Raw genomic sequence first — 25,229 nt, forward strand, 5'->3', positions numbered from 1 at the left:
TCAACAACCCAACCTTTCTCAACCTTTTGACCCTGGAGGAACCCTTGAAATATTTTTCAGGCCTTGGGGAACCCCTGCACATTCAGGCTCAAATACAGGCCAGCAGTTACAAAATTATTACATTCATTTCACGTGAGGCCTATATACATGCATCCACAGTGTTCTTTAAACTAAAAATAAAGAACAAAACTTACCTCTTTAATGTGAAGTTGCCTGAATTTGAAATAATTTTTTAAATAAATCATAATCTCCCAGGGAACCCCTAGTGACCATTCACCCTAGGATGCCACAGAACCCTGGTTGAGAAACCCTGGCCTATATCAATAATGCACTGTGATGACCCATATCGCTCTAGTAATAGTTTTAATTCTTTTCCTGTGGCAACCATTGGGTGGAGTGAGGTGGGGTGAAAACAGACAAGATGATAGTTGCAGTATTATGACTAAAATCCTGCCCCTTTGAACATTGACCCACATACAAAAGTGGTGGGGCTTGGATCACACTGCCACAGCTGCCACCTTCCTGTTTTGACACCCAACCTCCCCCTCCCCCTTCAGCTTTTCTTTTTAAAGAGTAGCTGATGTGCTTGTTTTGTGTTAAATTTTAGCTTGGTTTAGTATTTTAAGACTCAGTGTTATTTTTAAATGATCAATCTATAACAAGGTTTCTCAAACTTGCCCACTTTAAGATATGTGGACTTCAACTCCCAGAATTCCCCAACCAGCTATGCTGGCTGGGGATTTCTGGAAGTTGGTCCACATATCTTAAAGTGGCCAAGGTTGAGAAACCTTGGTGTAGCATAACAACTGTGACAACTCTAAGGCTATCGGAACAAAAGGAAATTTTCAAGTCGCTCAGGAAGATGTAGTTTGTGGACCACATAAAGACACGATCGACCCAAGGACTTTCGGATACACAGGCGACACAGCTGAGAAAGTCTCGGAGGGCCTGATGCTAAAGAAAACAGGAATATTGTTTGAATTCAGGACTACGCTTTTTTCACAATAACTAAATCATGTATTACAGGAAAATATCGTTCACATTTGAAAACATAGGCCTTTTAATAAAATTGGAAAGCTTATGTCTTTTAATAAAATGTATTAGTCAGCAAAGGTGCTACCAGGTTCATTCTGATTTTTTGCTACCACAGACTAACATGGCTCTCCTCCTATGATGTCTACAAGAGTGTTTCTCAACTCTGGCAACTTTAAGATGCGTGGACTTCAATTCCCAGAATTCTGGAACTTGAGGTCCACACATCTTAAAGTTGCCAAGGTTGAGAAACATTGGTCTACAATGAGAAATGCAATCCATCAGAGTCAAATGTAGAAAGAAAGAGAAAATGGAGAGAGAGAGAGAGAAAGACGGAACTATGAGTTCCATCTTGGATTTGAGATTACATTGACATAAAAGGAGAGAACAAACATAGGCACCCCCTCATATTTAACCAGTTAAAATCCATTTGTATCCCAATAATTGTAGCATATATATTTGCCTGACCAGTGGTGTGGTATGCTGAAGTTTGGAATGCTTGCAAAATCTAGTGAACATAGAATTCCTTTTTTATTTTTTGTTTTACATGTCAGGGATGACCTCCAGAAACTGGGAAAATTAGAGTAATATTTTCCAAGTTTTCAGATACAGATAAGGAGAGCAGAAAGAAACATTCATTCCCTCTCTGTTCTATCACTAAAAGGCTGCTCCAATTGGCTCAAATCCTACAGCAACCAGTTGCCAGCTGCGTCTGCAGAGCAGGGGGTCAAAACAGACAAAATGGTGGACATGGCATTGCAATTGAAGCCTTGCCTTTGTGTGTGTGTATGATGTCAATGAACATACAAAACATGTGTGGCTGTGCTTGGGATGTCATCTTGCCTTTTATGATCCCCTCCTGTAGACACCATTCCTAGCTGCATACTGTATACTCATGTGACAATTAGCACATATGGATGCCCTCAAACAGCAGCCAAACCCAATAATTTACAATAAATTATTCTTCCTGGTTACATCTACCCATTCCATTAGGCCCAGCAGAAGAGGTATGCTCCAGGTCCCGTCTGCTAAGGAGTTCCATTTGGTGGGACCCAGGAGATATGCTTTTTCTGCTATAGCCCCCATCATTCCCCCTGAGGTGAGGTTAGCTCCATCGCTGTTAGCTTTCCGGAAAGCCTTGAAAACATGGTTTTTCCATCAACCCTGGGGATCCCATGGCGAGCCTGCAAAGTTGATGAGGCTAAATGATGGTTGTCCTTCTGCTATCTTGGGGTTCTTTTATGTTTTTATTCCTCTATGGGTTTTGTTTTGTTTTTTTGCTATTTATGTCTGACGTTTTTTAATATTGTGATATGGTTTTGATTGTTATTTTGCTTTTAAGTTGCCCAGACTCACTTTTTGTGAGATGGGCGGCTATATAAATCTGCTAAATAAATAAATAAACTCTGAACCATTACCTTCTCGAAGCAACAATGCCTGTTCGACAGAGCTGTTAGGTGCAGCAAGATCAAGGGCACATTTGCATTCAGAGTTTCTGCTCTTCAAACTGGCCCCATAATCTGTTAACAAGTTGATAATTTCTGCACTAGATTTTCTAGCAGCTGCATGAAGTGGGGTGTCCAGTCGCTTCCCCTGGTCGACACTGGCTCCTTGAAAAAGAAGACATAGAGATTAATGCAAACTAGCTTCTCAGCGTTACTTAGAAACAAATGAGTAAATCAAATTGTAAATTTTATTCTTTTTCTTTAGTATATTTTTAAATTATTAATCATTTTTAAAAGAAAAAGAAGAAAAGGGTGAACAAAAAAGAAAAAAAAAATATAGTTCATATAAAAATATAGTATCAGTAAGTAGATGAAGGAATTACCAAGATTGTACAGTTAGTGCTCAGTAAATTGTTGATGAGGAATTAACTATAAAAAGCAAAGTACACTATTTTTTTTTTAACAATATGAGAAAGGATTTGAATGTCTGAATGCTAAAATCTCCACTATTTTTTATTAAAAATACAATTAAAACAAATAGAAAATACTAAAACATCATAGATACAGTAAATGTTAGTTCCTAACTTCCTCTTTTTTTGAACTTCAACTGAAGTACAATATTCATAAACATTTTTTAAAATTTTGTATTTCTGAACTCAGGTCTTTAATTTCTTTCCTACACAGTAATACAAAGAATTTTAAAGACTAATATTCAACTGAAACCAGAGCTTGTCTTTGTCATGTTCACTGTTTCAATGTGCATTGTACATCGTAACATTTCGCATGTCAAGTTGCTGATGCGTGTTCTGGTTGGGAAGGGATGTGAGGACTCCTTCTACTGGGTTTGTTATCTGTTTTCAGGGGAATGGAATGTGTTTGGGTTATCTAGTCTGTTCAAGGTTTTCTTCCCAGGAGATCAGCAGAACTTGTTGCCAGCACCTGGGGTGTGGAATTTGAAACAGTTGGGCGAGGGGAGGGATTACGTTTGCACCGAGGGTTTTTAGTTTGTATTTGGTGCGCTTTTGCTCATTCTCAGCTTTCTCTGTATTTGCACACTATTCTTTAATAAACCAGCTTTTATTAAGCTCCTGCTTGTGAGTCTGAGTATATTAGGATAGGCAATCATTACATAAAGCTGACAATCACAAAGTTTTACCGTTAGCCCCTTTCCAGATTTGATCTTGTGAGGGAGTAGAGCTAGTGATGACTGAACCCAAACCCAAGACCGGTGGAAGTGAGGAAACGAGCGACGGGGTGCCCGATTCCACGGTTAGGAGAACAGAGAGGAACCCTACTCCAGAACCATATGGGGTACAGGAGGGTTCAAGTTCCAGCCTGGAGGAAGAGGAGGTTGGAGAAGGAAGAGCACCCAAAACCACCGGAGAGTCGCCAAGCGAGCTGATCTCCTGGAATGATGTGCAGGGACCCCTACCAGGGATGTCCAGGATGTCCTGGAAGCAGCGGTACCCATTATCCCCAATCGTCGTAAGTATGGAGGGGAAGCAGCAGGATGGGCAAGGGAAGGAGGACTCCCAAACCCCTGAAAGGCTAAGGGTAATGGAGGCAAAATTGGAGTCGATGGAGAATATGTTTAAGAAATGGTCAATGGCATGGGGGCCCCAGGTGAGGAGCAAAGGGGAATCAAGCACCAGGTATTCGTCTCCTTCCCCCCCTCCCCCCTCGGTGGCATCACCGCTGGAGAGAGGCAGGAGACAGCATAGGGCTGAGCCAAGACCTCACAGAGTTTGTCTCGCAGAATCCCCTCCTCAAGAACGGAGATCCCCAGCAAGCATGGGCATGACTGGGCGACCAGATGTTGTACGGGGCCCGCCCAGAGCGGGAGTGAAAGACTTTGCAGTTAAATTTGACGGGGATCCAACTAAGTTGTCTTTCTTCCTCACAAATGCAAGGAATTATATGGATGAATTCGGACCGTATTTCCGTTCCGAAAGGGCTAAGGTAAATGCCATTGCCAATAAGTTGAAGGGGAGGGCAGCTGACTGGTATGTTCAGTTAAGCGAGGCAGAAGCTCCTGAGCTTGATGAGTTCGAAGAATTCCTGTGGGCATTGAAGTTGCACTTTGTAGACCCATTAGCTGTCATGTTCACCGTTTCAATGTGCTTGGTACATTGTAACGTTTCGCATGTCATTTGCCTGATACCTGTTTGATCTCGGGAGGGAGGAAGATTCCTCTTTGGGGAGTTGTTATCTGTTGGCTGCTGGGTTGGAATGTGTTTGGGTTATCTCATGTGTTCAAGGTTGCTTTCCCAGGATGTGTGGAAAACGGTTACCAGCACCTGGGAGGGGGGTGGTTGCTATGGCCGGTAGGGGGGAGGGATTACGTTTGGAGCCGAAGGTTTTTAGTTTGTATTTGGCGTGCTTTTAGTCATTCTCAGCTTTCTCTGTATCTGCCATAATTTCCCTAATAAATCAGATTTCATTTAAGTAACCTCTTGTGAGTCTGAGTGTTTGGGGTAGGCAACCATTACATAAAGCTGAGAATCCAAAACTTCAAATCCCGCTGGCCCCTATCCAGGAAAAGACAGGTTCTCTCGATCCTGTGAGGGAGAGTGCTGGCGATGACCGATCCGAATGTGCTACTTGTGGAGAGTGATGGGTCGAGTGAGGGAGAGCCCGACTCTACCATGATGCGACCCGACAGAGCCCCCCTGGGAGAACTCTCAGCGATTCGAGAGGAGGCGAGTTCGGGGTCTGAAGGCGAAGCTGCGGGCATGAAGACCGCGCCAGAGACCACGGTCATGACCCCGGGCAAACTGGTCACCTGGGACGACAGTCGTGGGGACTTCTCGGAGGCGAGGGGCTTGTCCTGGAGGCAGAGATACCCGCTGTCCCCAACGGTGGTACAGTTGCCGCCAAGGGGGGACTCCCCCACTCCCGACCGAATTCGGGTGCTAGAGTTGAAGATGGACTCTCTGGAGCTCATTCTGCAGAAAATGAGCATGGACCTGAGTTCGCTGAAAGAGGTGCGGGAGGGGTCAAGCCAGCGGCATTCGACCCCTTCCTCCCAGGTACAGTCTCCGGAATGGAGAAGGGGAGCTCGCCCGTGAGAGGGGGACCGGGCTCCCAGGGTGGAACTAGCATCGCCGCCCGTCCCTGAGCGGAGGCAGCCGGGAGCTGTCAAAGCAGCTGAACCGCCAGTGGGGGGGCGCGGCCCGCCGGGCGGAGGACTGAGGGACTTTTCTGTCAAGTTCAATGGAGACCCAACAAAACTCTCGTTCTTTCTGACGAATGCCAAGGCGTACATAGAGGAGTGGGGGTCGCTCTTTTGCTCGGAAAAAGCAAAAATCATCACCATTGCCACCAAGCTTAAGGGGAGGGCAGCGGACTGGTATGTACAGATGTGCCAGTCGGAAGCCCCTGAACTGGAGAAATTTGACGAATTCCTCTGGGCCCTACAGCACCATTTCGAAGATCCACTAGCTAAGGAGCAGGCAAAGCGTGCCTTGAAAGAACTCAAGCAGGGATCGAAAACCGTGGCTGATTACGTGCTGGAGTTTAAAGTGCTAGCGGGGAAGGTGGACGACTGGTCGCAGGCAACTGTAATAGAGTTGTTCAAGGATGGTGTAAACACCGAAGTGCTGCGCTGGTTGCTGGGACGAGATGATCCTGACAGCTTGTACGGGTGGATCCAGCTCGCTGGAAAGGCTGAGCATGCCCACGAGGTGTTCGTGCAGAGACGGGTGACAAAGTCGGGGCGAGATGGAAAACCCACCCGCCCTTCGGGCTCCTTTGGAAGATCCGGACAACGTTCGTGGGAAGAGGAGAAGGAGCGCTGTTATGCGAAGGGGCAGTGCCTGTGCTGTGGCAAGGAGGGGCACCGCGCGGTGGCATGCCCGAGGGTGAAGGGCGAGGACCGGCAGGGAAAATCGACTGCGAAGTCCCCCTCTCTGCCGATTGTTTTTAAAAAAACAATCTCTTTTAATTTCTTTCCATAGCTTGACATAATTGTTTTGATATATTTCTTGATAATTGCCTGTCAAATGCAATTTGATATTTCCCTGAATCTATTATCTGGCAGCCAGATTTCTTCCACAGAAAATCTTCTTCCTGTATTAAATGTCTTGTAACTATTTTTATTTTTTGAATATTGATTTTATTTCCAGGGAATTCTCCAAAGCCTTGGATTATTTCCATCTGCTGTCTTGTTGCACTTTGTGGTTTTGTGATAGTTAATACTAAATGCCTAATATTTAATCTTAAACTCCTCTCCACAGATTTTGAGGCCAGCAGTTTCTCACCTTGAACCTTTCTGCTAATATTTCTAAGGTAATAATAAATAATAGGGAACAGAGTGGGCATCCTTGCCTAGTAACTTTACTTATTTGAAAATCTGCAGAAAGTGCTCCATTGGCCATAACTGTAATTCCTATTTTGATTTCTGCTTTTAAAACTTTTTTTTTTTGTGCCTTCAAGTCAATTTTGGCTCCTGGCAACTGCCTGGACAAGTCCCTGCAGTTCTCTTGGCAAGATTTTTTGGAAGTGGCTTGCTATTGCTTCCTTTCTTGGGCTGAGCAAGAGTGATTGGCTCAAGGTCACCCAGCTGACATCATGCCTAAAGTAGGACTAGAACTCACAACCTACCAGCTTCTAGTCTGGTGCCTTCACCACTATAGCAAACTGGCTCTTTAAAACTATATGAATTATGAAATAGAGATTTAACTGAAAAGACTGTGGAATAAACTAATGTCATGAAAGCACTAAAGAACATGGAAGCACAAATGTCTCCTCCAAGATGAATAAATCTGGCTCCAAATATATAATTCCCTTTACTACAATGTAAAGGGTCTGGGAGACAAGGTCATCTGCAGTGGGGGAGGCGGGGGGCTGAAAAAATCAAGACAGTAATTGCAACCATGCAATCAACCCCCCACTTTTTTTTAACATGCCTCTTGACTTTTTTAAAATTTCCTTCAAATGCCCCTGCTGGAAGATATTAGATGGGTATTAAAAGTGCAGATACAGGAGACGTGACTTTTTTTTAAAAAAATCTTTAGTTGCCAGGGCAAACAGAAGAAATGTTAGTTGGACAAGAATGTTAGAATAATGGCCAGAAGGAAAAGACTATTCATACATTAGAAATATTGTCAAGATCAGGGAACTGAAGTATGATATTTTATCAGAACAGAGAGAGGAGCCTTCATATCATGAAACGTTACTCTCAACTATCCGTTCTCTCATGCTCATTCTCTTTCATACATATAATTCTAAAAGATCATAATATGAGTAGAGACAAAAGGATAAGAAATATGTAAGAAATCTGTGGAGGAGAAAAACATCACAAAGCAAGAATCATCAGTGGGAAGTAGTAGAGCAGTGTGTCTCAACCCTGGCCACTTGAAGATGTGGTTTTTATTATATTTATTGTATTATGTATTGTAGTGTTTTATAGTTTTATAGTTTTATTTATGTTTTATTGTAAACTGCCCAGAGTCCCTTTGGGAGATGGGCAGTGATAAATTTGATTAATAAACAAACAAACAAACAAACTGTCAGAATGCTGGCAAGGGAAGTCTGGGTGTTGAAGTCCACACATCTTCAAGTGGCCAAGGTTGAGAAACACTGTGGTAGAGTATGGTGACCAAGTAAGAAGTAAGAAGTTCACATTTTGTGTCTGTTTTATGTACAGTTTAATGGCCTTAGTTAAGTTGCTCTTTCAGTCTAACGTGGGAATAATAATACTGACCAACTAAACTCACTGATAGCAAAATGTTGCTATTTTGGGGAATGCAGCAGCACATTTTACCCATCAAATCAGCCAATATGAATGTCCCTCCCAAATATAGATAACCATACCTAATTCTAGAAGTTTCTTTACGCAATCTGTTCTCTGATGCATACAAGCCACATAAAGTGGTGTTCCAGACTTTGGGTCTTCTTGGTCCATATCCACATTATTGGCTAAAAGAATTTCCATACATTCTCTGTGTCCTATGTAAATGCAGAAAACAGATAATCCAGTTGTTATACGTTGCTAGAAATACTGAGACTATCTAATTATTTATATTCAGACATTCTAAGCACATTAAAGCATATTTATTAACTGCGGCAAAGAAAGTGGCACAAGTAGAACAAGAAATATTTTAAATAATCATTGCAAACTAGAAAGAGAGGTCATTGTTTTAAAAAGCAGACACATAAAGGGGAAAAGATTGCTTTAAAATCTTTTATTTTTGAGAAAGAGGGAGATAAGTATATTCCAAGAGCCAGTTTGGTGAAGTGGTTAAGGCACCAGGCTAGAAACCAGGAGACAGTGAGTTCTAGTCCTGCCTTAGGCATGAAGCCAGCTGGATGACCGTGGACCAGTCACTTCTCTCAGCCCTAGCAAGGAGGCAATGGCAAACCACCTCCAAAAAACCTTGCCAAGAAAACTGCAGGGAATAGTTCAGGCAGTTGTGAGGAGTGAAAAACTGACTTGAAGGAATACACATACAAAAAGGTATATTCTTCCTGTTAAAATATGTGGCCTTCTCATTCTGGTGACAGATCAACTGGACAGAACAGATAAGCCCGCTGTTGCTTGCAGCCAGGGAAAACGCATATAAGCCACAGCTCTTCGTCCTGTTCTGCAAACTGGAAGGAGGCCTTGTTGAGTTGGCCATACATATAGCAGGAGGAGATGGTGTATGGTCAGAATGACAAAAGCAGTATTGCACCCTCATATAATTGATTGTAAACCACCCAGAGTCCCCTTTTTGGGGGAGATGGGCGGTGATGGAAATTTGAAATATAAATAAATAAATAAAAGAAGGACAACACTTGCAGCATGATGCTCTGATGCTGCTTTCCTCATTCTGCTAAAGGGAGCAAGCTCCTGCAGATGCCCATAATAGTAAATAAAGCAACCTTGCAAATGTCCCATTAGCTTCCATGCATAAAATGTGGTTGGAGTGAGAGTTTTACACCTGACGGAGCCCCCTGATTTTCCAGAGTGGTCAAATGCATGGAGAAAGTCCATGGATAGAAGAGAGAGACCAATACACATCATCTCACCCTCTGTTACGGAGACTGACATGAGGGCAAGTGAAATGGAATATATAGAAATAAATATGTATATAGGTACATACATCTTGCCTCAGGTAGAAAAGTTGCTGGGGGAAAAGTTTGGAGAAAAATGGATACAGAGAACTCCCAAGTCCTTGGCTGCTAGCTAATGCTCATGTGGATTTTTGCTGTCCAGAACTGGCAGCCCTGCCTTTGTCTCCGGTATTACCTCTCTTTATTGCTTCATGAATTGGTGAAGCCAAGTGGTTCTCCAGTTGCGTCCTCGCACCAAATTCAAGGAGCATGTCGACACAGGCTGCACTGCCACTGCAGCAAGCATTAAACAGAGGTGCAATCCCATCTATAGTCACAGCGTTCACCTACAGCAGGAAAGGGCAAGACTTATTAATAACTCACAAGGTTTCCCAAGAATAAGGGGAAATAATAGTGAAGTGAATAGTGAATAGTAAACTGTGCATTTAAATTATAAGATGTAAAGAATATGGATCAACCAGGATCATTATCTATTAAAAGTATTTTTATACTGCTTGTTATCTTAAAAATCCCAGAGCTGATTAGGGTAGAACAAAAATATATAATAAAAACATATTTTATTTATTTATTTATTTATTTATTTATTTATTCATTCATTCATTCATTCATTCATTCATTCATTCAATTTGTCCCCGTCCATCTCTTCCCATCGGGGGACTCTGGGCGGTTTACAATAATCAATTAAAACAACAATCATACAATGAATATAATAATATAATAAAATAAAAACTACCCTCCATAACAATAATCCATTAAAAACAAGAAGCAAAGATGGGTGGGGTTGTGTGGATTAATTGCTGGCAAGCATAAAAAAAATTTAAATTTAAAAGGCATGTAAATTTAAGAGGCACTGTTGAGGATTGGTGTATTACACAGAAGGAAAGACTTTTACCCTGCAAGAAAGGCAGCTCTTGGGACTGCCAGTATGATAAAATTATTCATTAATAATCAATAATCTTGATAAGAGTATTAATATTAAATATTAGTAATTATTATCAATATGCATTCTTTCTTTTACAGAAGAGATGCATGGTGACATCGGGGGAAAATAATTTTCAGCCAGTCAAGGGCAGAAAGATCTCTCAGGATCACTCCAGGAAGAAATAGAACACCATGTGGTTCTTACCAGCAAATCAGAGAAGCAGCAGCAAATATCTTACATGGCAAAAAATCACTAGCTAGGAGTGAGGGTTGTTAGAAAAAGCTGACCAAGGACTGCAAGTAGTTTTACACTTTTATTGCTTAATAGAAAGTTTCAGGCTATTGGTTGTACTGTATCACCAATTTATATGGATGCCATGAAGTGCAGAGAATGGGTTGTCCTTTCATCAAATGCAAAGAAGAAAACTGAATGATCTGCCACCAAACAGGAGAATCTCATTTCTTCATGGCCAAATCAGCTCATTTCCTCTGAGCATGGAGAAAGAAAAGTCCCTTTTTTTGAGCTCAGGAGAGAAAATGGAGAGGTCTAGAGAGAGGGGAAACAACAAGGGCTGTTGTTCCTCGGCCACATCTCTGGCATTCTAACAATGATCTGTTAAACTTGCAGCAAGTTGTTAATTCATGGTCATACTCACGCAAGCACCATGTTCCAGTAATACTTTTGCACAAGCAACATGTCCACCCAGACAAGCCTCATGAAGGGCAGAAACACGATCTAATGTAACAATATTCACATTGAATCCCTAGAAATCAGAACAAAGTAAGAGAAATCTTCCATGTAATGTCAAAATTAGGAAGTTGTTCAAAACTTAGAATTAGCTAACAAAATATACCCCTAGAAAATATCTATCTAGTGAATTCAATGAGCAAATATAATTTTAACAGTCCCAGTGTTCTTGTATTTCTCTATTAAAAAAATAACATTAGATATAAGAAATGTAATATATGGGCCAGCACTGTGTCTCAGCCTTATCTACTTATCTATTTCATAGGATTGTTATAAAATAGAGGAAAAAGTCTGGAGAGATCATATATATTAACTGGAGCTTATTGGATAAAAACAGCATAGAAATGTTATTATTTTATAATAGATTTTGTTTCACAGTATGAATCCAGGTTTTCTGTTTGGCTATACTCAGAAATTCCTCTCCCTTTACATTAATCCCACAGAGAAAATCTGAAGTTACTAACCAATGCAACATTTTCTAACCCAAGATTTCAATTATATCCTTAGATGTCCATCAACACCCCCAACAATATGCAGTGTAGCCAAACAGAAAACCTGAATTCATACTGTGGAACAAAATCTATTCTAAAATAGTAACATTTCTATGCCATTTTTCAGATGAGCTCCAGTTGATAAGATACAAAGGATAAGCAATACAGATGAATTTTTTAATATTACAAAAATCCTATAATTCCCAAAGGACTTTTTGTTTTGTATTTCTTCTGCTGCTTGCTTTTATGATTACTTTAGGCTGTGTTCTACAGTACTTTTTCTATTGCCTTGTTCCACTAAAATCAACACAGATTTAGGAGAGTTTAAAATCTTGTTTGAATTATATGAAGATTAAACAATCAAATAATCATTTGGAGTCCTTGGTGCTGTCTCAGCCAGGGAGCAAATCCCACACTCATTAGCACTGATGATGTTACCTAGTTGGGTAATGAAACGTCTGCAAGCAAACAACCAAGCTCAGAGAGCACCAAGGACTCCATAGTTCAACCCTGAGCTACTTATATTCTCTTCTATTGAAATAATCATGTGTTGACAGGAATAAAGCATTATTTTTCCAACATCCTAAAAAAATTTATCAGATTTTTAACATTTAAAAGAACAGAAGGAATGAAAAGGAGAAGAAAAACTGCTATGAAATCAAGTAAAATTTTATAACTTGTTATAAATATATTTATATACAATATTTATAATTTCTAAGTTTAAGCATAAAATATAGCTAATAAGAAGAGCAAAGTCTGTTTTCCAGCAAAAATAACAATTCTACTCTGTTCTTAAATAGATTTTTCTTCTAATGCTAAAATAAGTTATTTGCAGGATGGCTTTTGGTTTATTGACTTCGAAATGCTAGTGTGGCAATCTTCTAATTATAATCATGGCTTTTTCTTAAAATTCTAGTCATCAATGGATCTCAGAAGCTAAGCAGGAAGAGTCATGGTTATTACTATGATGGGGAACCACCTGGGAATTCAGGGTTGTGGGCTAGATTGGAAAGTCAAAGAATAATGGCAAACTAATTCCATACTTTGTTCATTTAGTATTGTATTTATTTGTGCAGCCTATGCTGTATTGTTATCCTTTAATGATTCAGCAGAGTCTTTCACATACAAGGAAACTGAAGTTTCTTACCTGTGCTATCAAGGTTTTTAAAGTCAGGAGACGTCCCTGAAGTGCAGCTTCATGAAGGGGAGATCTATCTACCCAGGAGCCTAAAATAAGATTTTTGATATAAGTGTAAAGAATGGAGATAACAGGGTACAAAAATATTTATGGCTTCTCTGAATGAACCATTGAGCACTTCACAAAGGATAACCTAATTCCTAAGTCTTTCCCCTCTTTTTTATAACATGTTGAAACACCCTTCATACTAGTTGAGAAACCTGTGTGGGTGTTTCTCCACTCTCACCAGTATTGGTTGCCAATGAGGGGTGTGTTTGTGTTGTTCTGTGTCTGTGAATGAAATTTAAATTATTATATTTTGGCATCTGTAAACCAATTTTTGTTAATCATGTGTACAAGTTTGTTAAACTAAAACTGAGAATTATAGAAGTTCTGATCAAATATAACTGGAGGACATATGGACTTGAAAAGACAGTGCAAACAGTATATGCTTTATATACTTTTGTGAGAGGATGAGTTGCCATTTTCAGCACTGTTTATTTCAAAAAATTCCATTCTCAAATTCTATTCATGGCCTCAGATATCTTCCTAGTCATTGTCAGAAATGCCACTCCCCTCTCAACTGGAGATAATTGTCTCTTACATTGCAATTTGGTTATGAAATTGCTTTTTCAGTCATTGCCCTGGGGTGATTGAGGGGGCAGTATAAAATACTTACAAACATAAGCATAATATTTACATTACAAAGGCAATGTAGATAGGGGCAGTGGTACTTAACAACCCTGTTTTTATGTTTTTCCTAATGATGAACATAGGGTTCACAGCTTTCACATAGCCACGCCTCAAGCTCTAACAGCCATTCCACTTGTGTACCCATGCTCTGGACAAAAAGAGAGCAGCCATCTCCAGGAAGACAGAGAAAGAAGGAAATCAAGTTACTACAGGAACTTCCTTTTTTGTTTTGGTGGCCAAAACCAAAACCAAGACCCACAGTTCACTTTGGTAGTTCTTGGTCTTTTTTAGGCCTTTATTCATACTCTCTTCAATCAACAAGATAACTACCAATAAGAAACATGCACTGGGCCATATACTGTACTGCAGTCTTTGTCAACCTGATACTTTTCAGGCCTTTTAGGGCTACAGTTCTTTGAACTCCAAGCTGCCATTATTGGTAGAAAGACAAGATATAAAAACTGAAATGTTTTCTAGATTAATTCATGCCACTTCATCTTGGGTAGTTTTACTGGCTTGCCCTAAGGACTTGTCCAGTGATCTCTCACATCATTAGTACCACCCTTGGGCAGCTGGAGTTGCCCGAGGAAATAGAGAGGCTCTCACTCAAGAAACTAATCTTAACCACAAGCACAGGTGCAGTGTTCTAGTACTGTGGCTCCAGCAACAAAACTGGATTTTGTATCCTTTGTAGTTGCAACATATACCCAGATTTTACATGGATTTGGCTTTGCTTGTACTGATTGATGAACTTTATTAAAAGAGAGATAGGAGGAATGCAACTGTATACTTTTGGATCTCTCAGAATTTAGTGATACTTTTAATCATATTATCTAATTCAATTTTTGCAGAAGTTAGTGTTGGAGGTGCCATTCCTATCTCTTCTACCTCTTCTGGTACCAACAGAAAGTATATTTCAAATCTTCTGTTCGGTTCCCTTAGAACGATCTGCGTATGGGTATGTGGGTGTGGGTGTGTGTTCCTATAAAGTTCTGTATTGCTTCACATATTATTCCACAGCATTAGTCTCTAAGAAGGATTATTCACTGATCTGTAGTTGTTATTAGTATATGATGATATTCAGCTATATTCCTTTCCTGAAAGTTCTGTGTGTCTCCACTGGATATGGGAGAATAAACTGATGCCAAAATCAGACTAGATGAAATTGTCCTGGAACTGGATTAGAAACCTAGAACTTGCTATCTCAGTTTTTCAGCCTATGGTTTCTTCTGAATCCAACACTGACATGAGACAGGCATATAACACCTGAGGCAAAGAAGTTTTTTTATCAGCTTTGGCTGGTAAACCATTTGTAGCCCTATCTGAAGGAGAGACACCTAGCTTCACTAAGCCATGTTCTGGTCCCATCAATGCTAGACTATTGCAATGCGTTCTTTTGTTGGGTAGCCCTTGAGGATGATTTAGAAATTGCTGCTGGCCAAGAATGCAGCAGCACAGGTGGTGTGAGGAGTGTCTCAAAAATGCCACATTATTTCCATGTTGAAATAGCTTAGTCTGAATTGCTTTCCACGCTCAGCTCAAGGTACCTGGGATAGGCTTTAATACTTGAACACTTAGTATCAAACTACTATAGATGCACCCATTCCTGTACAATCCAAGCCACATTCTTACATTATCAATAAGCAGCTTTCTTGAATCCTGCCACACATTTGACATAAATGATTGATTCTACTTTTGGGAACTTTGGTATGGAACAAACTGCTACTAGAGTTGAAACACACCCTTTTTTACCATGGTTCAGGAGGGGTTTAAAACATATTACTTTCCAAGCCTTTTACTCAGGGGTGTCTACAGGGGGTAGATATGGAGGTGTATGTCAAACAAATCAAGATGGCAGCCACAACTGCACAAAGCTGCACCCTTTTTTTACATGCATGACACATGTAAAAAGTGGGCATGGCCTCAGTTGTGGGACTACAGCCACTATCTTGATTTTTTGACATCCTGCCCCCCCAATGCCTGTGGAGTTCAAAATGGGGGCTAAGAGACCATATGCAGGCTTAAGAAAATGTTATGTATTTTAAATTTTTAGCTCCTGAAATGTTTTGACATACTGATCAGATATAGTATTTAAGAACATATCAGCTGAACTCCTTATGGACTTTTTGCTGAAAGAAGAAAAAAATGAATTTGTGATTTACGGGTTTGATGATTAGAAAGGTAGATTATGGAAAGAAGAAAATTATGCTGTAATCTCAGAGAGAGAGGGTAAAATGTAAATGTAGTTATAACTGCTATTAAGAAGATCAGAAGCTGCTTCTTTATAACTTTTTCTTTTCTTTCTTTTCAAAATTTGCATTGTTTTTATTCTTTTAAAAATTCTTAAAATTAGACAGAGAGAGAGACAGAGAGAGACAGAGAGAGAGAACATATGAGCTGTATTCAACAGACCGACTTCTAACAGGCTTCTCCAAAAATTTGTGGCAGATCCCTTATAGGATATCTAAGCAAAAGCCTGTGGCATCCTCCTAATCAAGGAGTAGGTCATGCAAGGCCAATTAAGATGTTTATGATAATCATCATCATGATCATCATCATCAATATTTTCATAACAGTCAAAATATGCCACCTGAGGACAGCTTATATTCCTTCATGTCCTATCTGGATATCTGAGTTCAGTAAGAAAGAAAAAGGATTTCCCCTTTTCTGACACATTCATCCTGTTCAGTACATACTTACCTAGAAGGAAGCTTCACTGAACACAGTGTATCTCTGAGTTAACATAAGCTAACAGTGTAAATCTGTGTAATTTTTATCTTACCCCAGCTCCGGTGAAGCAAAAGGCCATGCCAATTTAGGATGCAATTAACATTGCCTTTTGCTTAATGCAGCTAAGGATGCGTCTGTTCAAATCTCTGTCCTAAAACATTAAGCTCAAAAGAGCAAATATTGCCTTAGCTGAAAGATGCATTAATCTACAGATCAGTTTAACGTGTGACCAGTGAAATATACCAGTGAAAATAAGAATTTTCCCAACCTATGAATAACCATGCTCATATTTATTCCAAGTATAAGCTTTTTACTCATGTAGTTTCTTAATTTCTTTGCGAAAACACTGCACTATATTTCCCTGCTGAGTAGAAGTACATACCTCCCTGAAACATGTGACAGATGTAATTTCCATATGGTGAAGCTCTTAAGACTCCAAAAATTGAAGGCAGCATAGACGTTTTTTTAAAAAATCTAAAGGTAACTCTTCTGTTTTAGCTCTGACTCAGTGAGACTGCATTAAAGTTCAGAATAACAGGGTACTCTGACTGACAGCTGAGATTAAGCAGACCTCATGATGCAGTATTTTGAAACTTGATATTAGGTGGAAAGATTTACAAGAAGTAACTTGGCAGAGGTGAAATAAATGACAGCTTTGCATGTGTACAATTTGTATACAGGTTTTTCAATGGGGGGATGGGGGGCTCGAGCATTGGGATAAAAGGTTTATTTTAATTGTTTGTGTAATGGAATATATGCCCTGCCTTTCTGTTTATACAGACGATCAAGGTAGCTTACAAAATTTAAGAAATGCAAAATATAAAACATAATAAAAGTGATGCAATTTGGGGGTGGGGGTGAAAGAATAGGGGGGTTCAAAATAAGTATTTAAATGTTGTTTTAAAGCATCACAAGAAGAAGCTGAAATCCATAAACACAAATGATTAATGTTACATTCACAGTCAATGTTTCTTCTGAACAACTCACTGATTCTTTAGATCAACACACTGATATTTACTCAATACATAAATGAATGTCATCTATAATTTGAATAGAATTCAGTAATTTTAATCTTCTCAGCTGTTGGTTATACCACACCATTAAAGTGGTTTCTGAAATCTATTTCGATTTCTATATTTACATTGGATTTACTTCTCTTAAAATTGTTCGTTTCTACTGACAAGGTTAAAACAAAATCCTAGAAAAGACCTAATAAGTTATTTGATTCAGCCAGTTTAGATAAAAATCAAAATGTTCTCATGGTCTTAATATATTTATGGCTACAGACAATTTCATATAAGCACAAGAGTAAAAAAAAATGGCCACAGCTGGGAAGAACACCAAAAGTGATAAAATCCATCTTTATGGCCTAAGCCCAAATTCAGTCTACATTAAAGCTATAATTTTTTTTTTGTTTGCTTGAGGAAGCAGGGAAAAATCAGCATGCATCACTCCAAGCAAAGAGAGCCAACCTTTTCTCAAACTCCTTCTTTAAAAAAATCTGTATTTTAAACTTTTTGAATGATTGCACTCTGGGTATGCATTTGAACACTAAAATAAATCATGACTTTAAACCAAAAGATTGCGGATTCCTTGTTTTCTTTAAAAGAATATTTGCAAAGACAAGAACAGTTTTCTTGTATTCATGTAAATATTTTCCCCATCCCATCTTATAGGCAAACACTACCTCACTCACACTGCTAGTTACAACATCATGCACACACTTATTAGTATTGTGAACCTAATTCATAGTAATGTGTAGTTGTGATTACGGAGTTGTGATTGTTTTGGTGAAAAAAACCATCATGGAAGGTTATAGCTCTGTGTGTGTGTGTGTGTGTGTGTATGGGTGGATGTTGTCTGTCTGTATATGTGGGTGTGGGTGTGTGCATGTTGAGTGAATTTACCTGGAGCTATTCCATAGATCTCTTCTGCTATTCTGGCAGCTTCTTTCCTGTTCCCTTTCACAATATAAAAATGGGTCAATAAAGCCAAAGAGATTTTAATCAAAAGCTTGAAACAAAATAAAGCAAAAATTGCAAAATAAATGTTGTTGAAAGCCAGGAGTATCGTACTGCCCTCCATTTTAATTTGCCCTCCGTATAACTTCCCAGATCTGCTAAGCTGCAGTCGGTGCTATTGCTATCATATGACATCTATTTTGAACACTCAGGCAGTTCAGGTTCCTCAGTTACCAGAAATACACTGTTTCCAAATTGAATGTGACATACTGACATCATACAACAATATTCAGATTTTAAGAATGTTGGTTTGTTATTTTTATTTTGGGAACGAGACCTTGTCCCTCCAACATGCAGAAAAGAATAATCTAGAAGAATGTGGCTTTGAATGTCCATAAGATAATCTAGAAAAGGCAATTACGAAAATCTACTCAAAGGCCAGCATTTGCATGAAAAACATGCCTCTCTCAAAATAGTGCAAAATGCAGTTGTGTATTTTATTCATACTCTGATTAGTCCTTAGCAAAATGTTTGGATAAAAAGAAAAAAGCTTGATTTTATGATCACAGCAATTTCTAACTGAAATAAGAAATTGGACAAAGAATATGTCCACGCATATTTCCGACCCCAATTTCCAATATCAAAAAGAGAAGAAAACATGCCAGTATCATTCAATAGCTGTAAGCGGTTTAACAAAGGAGAAAATTGGGAGTTGGACAATTCCAGATGTATAGATGCTATAATGGAATGTCATAAGTGATTATCAGGAGCACCATGACTGATAGTTGATTAAGCACTAATTACACAATATGCATTTATAGCTTGTTTGCTTTAAACTATTTATCTCCTATTTTCCTGCCTGCCAAAAAGTCTCAAAGGTGGTCTTGAACAGAGGTAAATAAAGCAGGTGGTTCATTATACTTTTTTCCCCCATCAAGCAGAGCTATTTGAAAGGAGAAACACAGTTTGTAATATTGCTGTTCTAAATCACTGCAACACCTAACTCATAAAAGGATTATATTGTAAAGCAAAGGCTACCAGACCTACAAAATCTAGGCAACTACTCAGCAGACTGAGTTTTCTCCATCTGTGCTGCCTCTCATGGTGATCCCTCTTTTTGCAGCCTGGAACTTGTCAGCCTAGCATAAGACAGGCATTAATTGCAGTGCGGTGGTAGCTACACTGTGATACCTGGAAGAACATGTGGCACACTGGCAATAAAGTTGATTGCTGGGCCAAGCACAGTTCCAACATGACACTTCTCCATTAAAAACAGTGTTGTCGCAACATGAGGCATTTACTGATATTGGCTCTTCTGAAATCTCATCAAAGGTTTATAAAAAGAGGCCAATGTTCAAATAGCTAGGGCTACCAGATCTGGGCTGCAAAAAAACTGAATGGCCACTATGTAGTAGCAAAGAGTTTTGCAATTCTTTGTTGCTATCTAGTGGTCAACCAGATTTTTGTTGCCAAGATATGGTAACCCTAAAATACTCCTCATTCAATATACCATTTTTTCCACCTAATCTGTTGGCTAACTTCTTTTGGGGAATTATCTCTCTGAGCAAAAGCAGGCTGTGGAAGAAAGTCTTGACTTTAGATTGGTTGCACATCTCTACTGAAAGCCAGTTTGGTGTAGTGGTCAAGGCATCAGGCTAGGAACCAGGAGAATGTGAGTTCTTGTTCTGCCTTGGGCACGAAGCCAGCTGAGTGACCTTGGGCCAGTCACTCTCTCTAGGCCCTAGGAAGGAGGCAATGGCAAACCAAGAAAATTGCAGGGACTCTTCCAGGCAGTCTCCAAAAATCAGACACATTTGAACAAATTAAAAAAAACCCCTCTGTTAGTGACAAATAACCAGCCAAGTGCCCTTAAATTATTTTAATGCTAAGTGCTAAGATACCTTGGCATATTTTAAACTGAAAGGCAGGGTATAATTTCATCCAGCATTGGGATGTACAGCAAACTTCATACATTGTAAGAAAATGTTCCAAACGTATGAAGGGAAATAATACTTCATCAGTGGAAAAAGAAAGATGAAATACCTTTTTAGCTCCAGATCAGTATTGGCAATAATCCAATTTACAATGGCATGTAGGGATCTTTAAGATAATTTATTTTAATTCTCCTGCTGCAAGGCTGGTATTTTAGGAATTTATTGTTAATAAAAAGAATAATGCAATGGCAACACTAGATGGAGCTACAAGATTACAATATCACCCTGCATAATTTGCCATACTGTAGCAGTTGGGGGAAAAAAAATATTGGATACCTACAATGACGTAGACCAATTTGTGGTAAAAAAACAAAACAAAACCCACTGGTGACAATGGTCATGTAATTGTTCCTAAGACTACTTAGATATGTTTGTATGTTACAAGTCACTGTAAAATACAACCCCTTATAACAATTGCATGGAAAACATTTTCCAAATTGCATTTTCCCCATAATCTACTTCACTGTAAAGGTCATATTGAGAAATATAACCATTTGACTAAATGTCAAGCTGTTTTATCAGGAAGTAAACCTTACCTCTTATTTATACAGTGTTCATGTTGTGTTCCTGTAGCAGCTTAGCAATGATTTGGAGGATTCAAATGTGGCTGAATATAAGTAAACTCCTGGATTAACAAGGAATAAACAATAAATAAGGAAATCTCGGGGCCCATAAGCACGGTAAGTCGTATGGCTCTTGGCAGAAGAATCAATTCACCCACTGATAAAGTTTGGTAAAGAATTATGCTGTACTACCTCTGTGAGACTAAGGCCCATGTTTACACTAACTCATATTCAGTTCATCCCAATCTGTCTTCAGAAGTCAATAAAAGCCTGGTGGGAGGAAAAATTATAAGCTACTTTTCCTCCCTTGAACTTCTTAAATATGTCTTTACCTTTAGAAGGGGAGGGAAAGTGATTTCATTTTGCCTCAGACACATAGACGAGACTTGCCAAACCAGTATCAATACTATCACATCCTGAGGCTGGAGCTACCTTTCTCACCTTAGTTACTTACCAAGATATGCCGCCTTCTTCTCACACCAAGCACCTGTGGATATATAACTTTGAAGTAAGAGAAAAATGGAGAGAAAAATAGACTGTGATGTCCAACTGCTGATTTTATACCCACGAAGGTACCAAGAAGAAAAAAAAAGGCATAACATAAAAGTCTGCTTTCGTCAGTCTGGCAGCTTCCATGGTTCCAGCCAGAGAAATTACTCCTACCCATGGATTAAAGCAGGAGTGGGGAAACAGTGACTCACTGGATGTTCTAAGATAATGTTTGTAGCTTCCCCATCTCTGTGCTAAGAAAAGAATTATTTCCCTCTCCTTCATGCCAGAGAAGAGGCAGAGAAGCAGCTATTCTCATCTTGGCTTCCTGAAACACTTCTCAAGTTTAGAGAGACATCCTGAAATAAAACATTAGTTTTATTTTAAATTCTAAATCTGGAGACTATTAGGAGAACTACAAGTCTCTGAATTCTAGGAATGGGTCCAATTCTAGGAATTGTTCTCGAAGGTTCTTTGCAATTCTTCCTTAAGCCACATTCATTTTTCTTTACATGTATTTCTTTCTTACTTCCGTAACACTCTATTCATAATCGAATTAGCTTTTTCTTTCCAGAAATCTCCGTAGTATTTTTTTGCCCTCACATACCTAAAGGAGGCTTATGATCATTGGTATCGTACACGTTTTGCTTACAGGAGCCAGATTAAATCCCTAGCCTCTTTTGCAGGTTAGAAACCTTCAGTGTGAAAGACAGGAGAGCCACTGACAACCTGCGCCAACAATATTGTGCTGCACAGAACAGTTGCCTGATTCAGTATACAGCAGTTTCCTGTTGTTAACAATTTCCTTATTAAAGATTTCTGGGATTTTTTCCCTAGTAATATTCTTGGCTCTCCCCAAACATTCTGTTAAGTTATTTGGCTTGCTCCTACTATCAATTGTTTGGGTAGTACTCATTTTTTCCAAGTGATTTCTGTCTATCCTGGACTTCATGACAACATAAAGAAACAAACAGTTCTGGGACATTGATTCAATTGATATGGTATTTCTGAGAGAGGAAAGTAAACTTTAAATGTTCTTGTTCATAAAATGTCTTTGGTAAAACACAATCTTAGCCTGCAGAAATATCTTGCAAATTTTCAACTGCTTAAAAAAGTGAAAACAATATATGTCTACAGGACAGGACTCTTTTGGGGAGAAATGAAGAAAGAATCCCACAGTGGCAAAATTAAAGTGAAAACCATCTTTCTCTGTTAAGCAGGTAGTACTGGAGGAGTTTATTTGTTAATACACAATGAAATAAATTGGTGGCTGATTGCAGATTCTGTACTGCATTATTTTCAGTACCCTAGCTCTGCCTCATAGTCTCAAGTTCTATCTTTTCCTCATTAATTCAAAACAGATGTTATTATTCCATTGAAGTCCTCTGTTGATGTTGGTGAATGCTAATGGAAGAGCTGTGACAGGTAAAATAGATGAGAGGGCACCATCTGCCTTGACTAATGTTCAAAGCGGATAATATTTTAGAATGAATGCAGATGAGCATTACCTTCCTGGAGTTCAAAAAGATTAATAGTTCACAATGGGATTTGTGTGCATTAATATAAACAGGGTTACAGAAAACCTCACGTCACTCGTCAAGCCTCCCTTCTCATTTCATTTAAGCAAACCCAGCTATACCACCACTACCAATTTAAACAGATTTACTATTTATTTAGGACTCAACTACTGTACAGTTGATGCTAAACATGGTGCTTCAAATAACGTGTATCACCTTAAGACTCACACTACACAGAAGAAATGGAACAAATTTGGAGAGAAGGATGGATGAAAGAAATCACGCCAGCTCTGGAAGCAATTTATTGACCTGACAGCGAATAGGTGGCATGAAATTACACATTTAGTCTCATGTGGTTTGATCATGCACTGATGTGCTAAATAAAGGAATGATCACCTCCTCACCTTCATCAGTCCATGCTGTAGGAATTGGTTTAAATTAAATATCAATGAATAGCACATTCCATTCATTTAACTTCTCCCTTTCTTTCAAAAGAAGTTCTGAAGTGAAATAAATGGAAGTCATTTTTGCTTATGAAGATCATGCATCTGAGCACAAAAATATCCTTCAAAGTACTCAGATCCCTTAGTTTTTTTATTTCAAATTGACCCAGCTAGATTTTTTTTCCTTTTCAAAAGAAGGCAAATAAAAATGTATTCACCTAGATATATAACTTTGAAGTAAGAGAAAAATGGAGAGAAAAATAGACTGTGATGTCCAACTGCTGATTTTATACCCACAAAGGTACCAAGAAGAAAAAAAAAGGCATAACATAAAAGAAAGCTCACTTTGTTGTACATTAGCAGATTGTTTCCAGTTCTGGGCACCACAGTTTAAGTCAGATTCAGATACACTGGTTCAAAGGTTGAGAGAAGGGCAACAAGAGCAGAAAACGGGGACATAAATAAAGTCAGGAAATAGGTTGCAGATGCCTTGGGGCCTACTGGCATGGGACCCCAGGCCAGACCTTCAGTCTTTTAAAAAAGACTCACTGTCTGCCACATGGCCAATGCATGGCCATAGAGAAACTGGCATTTGCCTTGGGTGTCATGATGGGAGACAGAGCAGCTGGTATAAGGGGGCTGCAAGCAAGGGTGGCAGACAGATTAATGAGGACCGATGTCATGAGTAAGGATGGCGAGGAGGGGGCTCCCATCCAGACTGTCAAGCGCATGCGTAGCACTGATGAATTGTTCAGCCATTCAAAGAGACACAGATCGGGACCGCCTTAACCCTTGGGGGTTATATGTCTGGGTTTTCCCACGCTTCTTCAGTTTGTTAGGATTCCTGTTAAGTACTAGCAATAAATATTAGAGACCAGTTCCATGTCTCAGTGTGTTTCCTGGTTGTTAGGACAACCACTGCTCGATGGAAATAAAGAGATACCTACACCTATAAACCTTTGCTATCTTCTAGTGGAAATTTAGATTCTTGCAGCCCAGTCTGGTAGTCCTAGTAGTGATGCAGTTTGCCAGTGCCACTCCGGCCCCAGCCATTGCTCCCTGAAAGCAACTTTTGAGTGTACATCCTGGGCACCAGAACACATCTGGTCTCTTATGTCACCAATTATCTTTATTTTATTGATTTTATTTTGATTTCTTTGTTTGATTGAGCCTCCCAGAGTCATTAAGAGTCAGGTAGTATACAAGTTTAATAAATTATTATTATTATTATTTCTAATAACTGTTGAGATGGGGAGCACAACTGAGATGTATACTTTGGGAGAGCTCTATTTAATGTTTGCTAGAAACATTTTACAAGAAGAGGGATCTGGATATACAGTAATTAATTAGTTATTATACCCTTATTCCTTGATTAAGGCAACTGGGTATAATTAGTCAAGAGAAGAGAAGGGAATAGTTCTATACTGTAATGTGTCTGGATGGTTCAATTCTTGTCCTCTCCCCTCCATCCCTATGACCATGGATATATCTTCAAGACCCTGAAGAAATGTCAAGACCTAAGAAGGCATAAACCTGTTCAGGAACCTAGACCTTCTCCATGGTGGTCTTGTGGCTCTAGATCTAGAAATCTCTCCCCTGAGGAAGGTCAGCACCATGGCTATTGGCCTTCCTCAAGGCCATACACTTTTGTTTAAGTTGGCATTTGAAGCCTTGTTGTAAATGTACTGTAAGCTTCTATTGGAATCTTATAAAAGCAGCTTTATTGGTTTGGGTGGTGTTGTGCCCTATGCTTATGTTTGTAAACTGCTAGGAGTGTTGGGATAGGATGGTATAAAATATTTGTAATAAGTATTTATGTATTTAATAATTATTAGTAATAAAAATAAATAAATAGTAATAATAAATACAGTAAATATAATGTATTTGTTAAAGTTAATATTAAACATTAAATATTTAACAAATATTATCAAATATTAAATATAGTAAATGTTAAATAATAATAATAATA

The 25,229-nt window shown here is 39.1% G+C and overlaps 1 protein-coding gene across 1 annotated transcript; it reads right to left on the minus strand.

The window, feature by feature from the left end:
• Positions 1-823: 823 nt before the first annotated feature.
• On the minus strand, positions 824-18,378 carry ASB11 (ankyrin repeat and SOCS box containing 11). The gene is made up of 7 exons (XM_063304384.1): positions 18,201-18,378; positions 12,841-12,920; positions 11,111-11,218; positions 9,709-9,859; positions 8,292-8,426; positions 2,451-2,642; positions 824-948 (listed from the first exon to the last, which is right to left on the minus strand). Exons 1-7 carry the CDS (start codon positions 18,376-18,378, stop codon positions 824-826), a joined length of 969 nt encoding a protein of 322 aa, XP_063160454.1.
• Positions 18,379-25,229: the final 6,851 nt, after the last annotated feature.

The sequence above is a fragment of the Candoia aspera genome, chromosome 5 (assembly GCF_035149785.1).
Source record: "Candoia aspera isolate rCanAsp1 chromosome 5, rCanAsp1.hap2, whole genome shotgun sequence".
Classification (NCBI taxonomy): Eukaryota; Metazoa; Chordata; class Lepidosauria; order Squamata; family Boidae; genus Candoia; species Candoia aspera.

Bases quoted from the DNA above. Each gene is read 5' to 3' on its own strand.
- ASB11 (XM_063304384.1), bottom strand. From the start codon at position 18,378: ATGGAGGGCAGTACGATACTCCTGGCTTTCAACAACATTTATTTTGCA. The intron at 9,860-11,110 runs GTGAGTATGACC...TTCCTGCTGTAG, and splicing joins TACTGGAACATGGTGCTTGC to GTGAACGCTGTGACTATAGA. The intron at 2,643-8,291 runs GTATGGTTATCT...TTCTTTTTCAAG, and splicing joins AAAGAAACTTCTAGAATTAG to GAGCCAGTGTCGACCAGGGG.